Source organism: Portunus trituberculatus, chromosome 21 (assembly GCF_017591435.1).
Source record: "Portunus trituberculatus isolate SZX2019 chromosome 21, ASM1759143v1, whole genome shotgun sequence".
Classification (NCBI taxonomy): domain Eukaryota; kingdom Metazoa; phylum Arthropoda; class Malacostraca; order Decapoda; family Portunidae; genus Portunus; species Portunus trituberculatus.
Window position 1 is genome coordinate 336,069 of NC_059275.1, and position 6,052 is coordinate 342,120.

At 38.1% G+C, this 6,052-nt stretch overlaps 2 protein-coding genes across 5 annotated transcripts in view; one reads left to right on the plus strand and one right to left on the minus strand.

Moving 5' to 3' along the window:
• LOC123506837 (lysosomal alpha-glucosidase-like) overlaps nt 1-1,293 on the minus strand; it is a 48,295-nt gene extending 47,002 nt beyond the window's left edge. The window contains exon 1 of one of the 3 annotated variants that reach the window (XM_045259180.1): nt 1,208-1,293. The gene's annotated coding sequence lies outside the window, so the exon portion shown is untranslated. Of the gene's footprint in view, nt 1-903; nt 1,056-1,084; nt 1,104-1,207 lie in introns of those variants that run through there. The other 2 variants (XM_045259183.1, XM_045259182.1) reach the window with 2 other exon arrangements.
• LOC123506838 (hydrolethalus syndrome protein 1 homolog) lies at nt 1,288-4,427 on the plus strand. Of its 2 annotated transcripts, XM_045259185.1 has the most exons (5): nt 1,289-1,493; nt 1,636-1,764; nt 1,987-2,188; nt 2,510-2,796; nt 3,647-4,427. In XM_045259185.1, exons 2-5 carry the CDS (start codon nt 1,662-1,664, stop codon nt 3,790-3,792), a joined length of 738 nt encoding a protein of 245 aa, XP_045115120.1. In that variant the 5' UTR covers nt 1,289-1,493; nt 1,636-1,661; the 3' UTR covers nt 3,793-4,427. The 2 variants fall into 2 exon arrangements, with proteins under 2 accessions (XP_045115119.1, XP_045115120.1); XM_045259184.1 differs by having other exon boundaries at nt 1,288-1,764.
• Nucleotides 4,428-6,052: the final 1,625 nt, after the last annotated feature.

Consider the following 6,052-nt stretch of genomic DNA (forward strand, 5'->3'; position numbering starts at 1 on the left):
GACTGTTCACACAAAAATTGAATGTACTCGTATATGGGCATGTGAGGCAGCCTGTTCAGGCTGACTGAAGACTGCCTCACATAACCTGAAACTGAAAGGGTCAGGCAGAACTGAGCGTGTATGGGCACATGAGGCAGCCTTGAGGACACATCACTAAGTACAGCACTCAATAGCATACTAAGGAGACATCTGTCACACTAAGCACCCTCTGTCCACCAAAGAAGAGCAGAGCTTATGGAAGGAATTATTAAGTATATAGCATTTACAAGAATCAAAACAATCAAAACAATCAAGACTAATTGGATATTTAAAATAAAAAATACATCATATAACTTGCTTGCAGAAAAATTGAAGGAAAAGTATGGTGCAGCTACCCAAGAATTAATGACCAAGAAAATTAATAACTTGCAGAGCTCCTTTTATCAGAATTAAAAAAAATAATCTTTTACTAATTGGGCCACTGCAATTGCTGATCTGGTAAGTGGGTCTAGCATTTCTATGCCCATGGAAGACGGCACCATTGCTTCGTGGTATCTCACACGAAGAGCTGTGCCTTAAGGCGACCTGAATAGTGTGTGAGTGACACTCTGGCAGCTGTCAGGTCATGCTGTTCAGGCCCGGGCAGGCTGCCTGAGTACACATAGATCCTTTACCAGCCAGTGGCTAGTTGACTTCAGGCAGCATTGTAGGTAGCAAGTGCCCAACAATACCTACTTATATACCAGAAACTGAAAAGCACTAGAAGCAAGCAACCCAGACAAAGTATGTCGTGCAAGAAAGAAGATTCACCCCTAAATTTGTTTTCCTCTTCTGGTTACATGATGAGCAGGCAAGGCAATGACACCCGTCACCCAGTCTTCTAATCCAAGTCAACATTATAAGCTGACTGCACAATAAACTCACTTCTTAAGGCCAGAAGCAGTGAAGTACGGTGTATTAATAGACTTGCTTTGTTTCAGCTATGAGACAAAACGCGCCTCTTGCCCTCTTATTTCCCCTGTCAACTACTGGGTCATTAGACTCTTGTTTACTGACAATGAACCGACTGATCCAGCAACAGCAAAGCACACCAGTTTTGACTCACTTTGTCTTATCTATAATACAAGCTATGCCTCTAATTTGTCCTCTGCGGAAATGTGTTATTATCGTAAGTTCTTGTGGCATCATTGCAAGCAGTTGTCACGTGACATGAATGGGCCATACGTACATATTGTGAAGCAAGCAACAAGGGAATCCCAACAGCTGACTGAGCTGAGATGACAAAGCAAGACAAGTCATCGTCATCAACAGCACCATCTACACTTTTATACGGTTACATTTAAATACCACAGCGAGAGTGCGGGGCGCGGAAGTTAGGCGTTTGTGTAATATAATTAGAATGCCGGTGTAAAGACTGATTAGTGGGATGGCCGTGTTGGGCAAGAGGGCAGTGGCTGACTGGCTGATAGTCCTCTGACCACAAGGTGGCCACGAATGAAGGGCGCGCCCCTCAAGTGAGGTTCTCCATGGAGTTTCTTTTTTGGTGGAGTGGTTTCTTGTTGAAACAGTGTTTTGACTCTTAAGTGGGGTTTTCACCCACACTGAGTGTAACTCAAGACTCTACAGTATATATGTATACAATTTCCCTCGGCACAGCCCGCGAGAAGTCTGTCAAAGTTGCAATGCCGTACCGCTTGAGGGTGACACAGGAGGAGGTGAGGCAGGAGTTGGCCAAGATGGGTTTCAAAGGACTCTCAGATGATACTGTGGCAGCAATGCATAAAGGTAAGCTGTAGTGTCGAAATTTTGCTTATAACATATTGAGAGGAAAGCTAAATCCTGTGCTATATCAGTAGGTAGAGATTGGAGAGCCGGGAAACGAGGAGAGCTAGAGGGACCTGTATATCAGGACAGTGCCGAGATTTTAATGACTGAACATAATTTTGAGGCACTGTACTCTAAGGATTTAGTAGTGTTTATCATATTACTGAAGTTTTATATAATTAGATCTGCTCAAGATGATCAAGAGTGACCTTCGTAAGATGAAGCAGGATGCAGAGCACACTGGCATCAGTGATCTTCCTCCTCTTCGCACCACCAGCCAACACGCCTCCTTCACCGACCCCAAAGCAAATCTGCCTCCGCACACAAGCCTCCAGTCCTCCCTCCCCACACTAAAGAAGACACACGCCAAAGAACAATCCTACAGGTAACGGCCAGACATTTCTCAGTAATGTTATCATGAAAAAAAAATAATAATGTTGAAAAGCAAATATTTATGAGTAGAAAGCTTTTTAGGTATTACTGGAGAAAGCTGTCAGTATCATTGACAAGGAAAATGAGTACCACCAAAGGTAGACATTTTTTTAAGACATTTTCCATTGTAAATTATTAATTCAGTATAAATTTTGCAATCTGTGTATTAAGTTACGTAGGTTAAATGTTAGCTTAGATTAGGTGTAGTGAGGAGTCAGGTTTAATCAAAATGCATCATTGGTTTTTATATATGCATAAATTATCATCTTTTCAGCTCTTTGAGTGCTTCCTATACTTCAAAAGACAAAGATGAAAGCACAGGGGAGAGTGGCTATTCTGATGTTGAGAGCACCACATCAGGTATGTCAGATGTGGACAGTTTTTCTGCTGCTGCTGAAGTTCCTCAGAAGCAGAGTAATACTGAAGTCAAGCCAAGGAGACCCAAGAAACCATCCACTAAAGAACAGATGAAAAACAGTAAAGAACCAGTTTTGGGAACCGCCCACCTGCAGACCATTGCTCTGAATAAAAAGAATATAGTGAAGCAAGTGGGAAAGAGAGGTATGCTTTTACTCTTTTACTCTTATATATATATATATATATATATATATATATATATATATATATATATATATATATATATATATATATATATATATTCTCTCCGTTAATGACGCAGCTGTGATCAAGCGGCTCCTTCCCCTCAGCAGGTCAGTCCTGAAGACGATTGCAATTGATGCTTATGTAGTGTGGTGTAGGTGGCTTATCTGGGATGTGTGCCAACCTCTCAAGGTGGTTCTTGAAAGTGTCAGGTGACACCATTGTTATGTTCCTCAGGGAGGCAGGGATACAGTTGAACAGTCTTGTGTCACTGTAGGTGAAACTGTAATGAACCAGGGTCCTGATTAAGCTGGGTTGGTCCTCATGTAGCACAGCCTTCTTCTCTGAGGGCAGTGAGTGTCCTGGATAGTGGTGTTTGGCACCATGTGTTCCAAGATCTTCCAGACATAAATGATTATGGTGCATTCCCTGCATCACTGAAAGGAGTAGTGCATCAGCTTCTGGAGTCTCTCCCAGTAGTTTACGTACTGAAACCCATGGATCTTACTGGTGAATGTCCTCTGTGTGGCTTCAATGTCTGTTTATCTTATAAAGACAACTGAGCTGGCAACAGTACTCTAGGTGTGGCTGGATGAGAGCTTTTTATAGGGTCATAGATCATAGGTCAGCATGTGTATCTCTCATACTACAAAATAGTGAAGTTTACAAGCCACAAGGCACTGGTAACCAGTATGCCAATCTCTTAGAAGCATTAACACTTCAATAACCCCTAGTTAGGTGGTACAGTGTACTTTGTTCATAAGGCATTAATCAAAGTCAGCAAACTATTGAGGCAATACTATCTTTGCAGATTTGCCCCAGTATCCTTCAAAGCCAGACCCAGTCAGACTGTACCACTACTACAAGGCACACTGGGATCAGTACAAGATGCCTGGAGAAGATCCTCACCTCAAGCTACGCTGGGCTGTCAGAAGTAAATTGTTTTTTGCTGAGTAAACAAATATACAAATCATCTTTAGTGACATTACTTTATTGAAAATATATTTATGTAAATGAAGTTCATTGGAGATTTGTCTTTTATGGCACACATAAATAATATGCCAGCTGTAGTGTGTCCTAGGTTTTATACTAAAGCGATATTAACTGCTATGGACAAATGTACATCTAGCTAGGAGTTCCTAAACTTTGTCAGATACATGCTATGTGCCTTACTATGTGCCTCAATGTGTGCTGTGAGAGAATAACATTGTGAGTGAACGTTAGGACATGGACATCATTGTGGAGCCATTACAGGGTTGAAGGACCATCCACACATGTATGTGCCATATATTGTCTTGGTTACTTGCGATTAATATAAATGTTTGCCTAGCATATGATTATATTATATAGTGTGAATGTTGTGTATATGATTGTGTGGGTCACCCATGTGGGATTGTTGGCCTGGTATATTGATTTACTTTATTGTGATTGATAATGTGCTTGGTGATGCATTTACTAAATATTCATCTCTGTTGCAAGTGACATCATGCATGTACATACTGTGTAGCTCAAACTGAATACTGATTGCTCCTCATAGTGAGCTGTTTATTGTGGAGATACTTTTTATAACAATAAAATAAAGTATGACATTGGTTACACATTTTAAAAACCTAGTGGACAAGTGCAGAATTTTATTCAGGTTTGCAAAGTCAAGAATGTTGTCTCTTGAATGAAATGATGTTCCCAGATCTTAGTTCAGAATCTTGGTATAGGCATATAAACTATATTCAAATATTTGTTTCCTTTTATTATGAATAGTTACAATAATAATTATACAATGAAAAATATATCTATATTACAAAACTTCCTCAATCTGTACAGGTTTGTCAAAAGTTAAATATAACAAGCCAGTTTTACACCAGACCAGGCCAGGGCTGTGTGGTTGTCATGTGCTGGAAGGGGGGGTGGGGAGGAGGTTGCTTGGTGCTTTCACTTTTTGCAACCTAACTTTTGCAAGTCCATAGCAAGTACTGGAGTTGCTATGGCCTCCTGGTAAGTACGTTTCCTCAAAGGTCACACAAATTATACATGAAACTGGGCAGTACTGAAGAAACTGAATTGTGTCTCAGTTTCTAGAGTAAGTTGTTTTTCTGCAGTCTCGTCATCACCACATGAGTGAATGGAATGCTACATCCCACATCACAGGCTGTCTTTTTAATAGGTTGGTTGATGAACTGACTTTGTCAAGGCAAAATGAGAAAATTTGTTTTGATACATCCAATGCAATATCTAAACAAAGTTAGCAAATTCCATTTTCCTGCTTCTTCAGTCAAAACTGAGTAATTTACTATTAAATTTGTGCAAAGGAACTGTTACACCTCTTATTGTGATAATATATATATTATATATATATATATATATATATATATATATATATATATATATATATATATATATATATATATATATATATATATATATATATATATATATATATATATATATATATATATATATATATATATATATATATATATATATATATATATATATATATATATATATATATATATATATATATATATATATATATATATATATATATATACACACACACACACACACAATAAATTGTTATTCATTTTTCATAAAATGAATCAATAATACATAAACCAACTCCTATATTTTACATGATACTTGTATTAAAATCACTACTCCTACCATAGTTTAGTGGTTACCCTTGATTACTCACTCCAGTGCTGACTCATCTAAAACTGCCAACAGTCAAGCTACAGAAGCCAGATGGTGTCATCATCATGCAAAACAAACATGTCATGTAAAGAAAAGGTAAATTCTTAAAAAATAAAGATATTTGACCATTACATGTTTATACTGGTAACACATCTCAAAGTAGTTGTTGATTACAAAAATAAATTGAAAATGAAAGTTCTACAACTAACTGTCATCTTTTGTTCCTCTGTACAAAATGCTCAAACTAGTGCAGTGACTAATGTATCTATTTTGGCTGTTACTCTAATTCAGCAGCAGTCTGGCTGGGCATCAAGTGGAGAAACAGGGCTTGCTGAACCGAACAGGATCAAATGTATGTATTCCATGCACTTTTAATTTAATACGATGAAGGTATGTACCTCAAACTATTATATACAAATGAATTACAAATAAGAGAACAGATAAATGAGAAATTATCATACAGGCATTGTTATGAGATCTGACTAAACATTGAGCAATCACTATAGTACATGTAACAAACTTGTTT

Coding starts and splice junctions, on each gene's coding strand:
- LOC123506838 (XM_045259184.1), top strand. CDS start 1,611: ATGTATACAATTTCCCTCGGCACAGCCCGCGAGAAGTCTGTCAAAGTT. Junction 2,189..2,509: donor GCCAAAGAACAATCCTACAG/GTAACGGCCAGA, acceptor TCATCTTTTCAG/CTCTTTGAGTGCTTCCTATA. Junction 2,797..3,646: donor GAAGCAAGTGGGAAAGAGAG/GTATGCTTTTAC, acceptor CTATCTTTGCAG/ATTTGCCCCAGTATCCTTCA.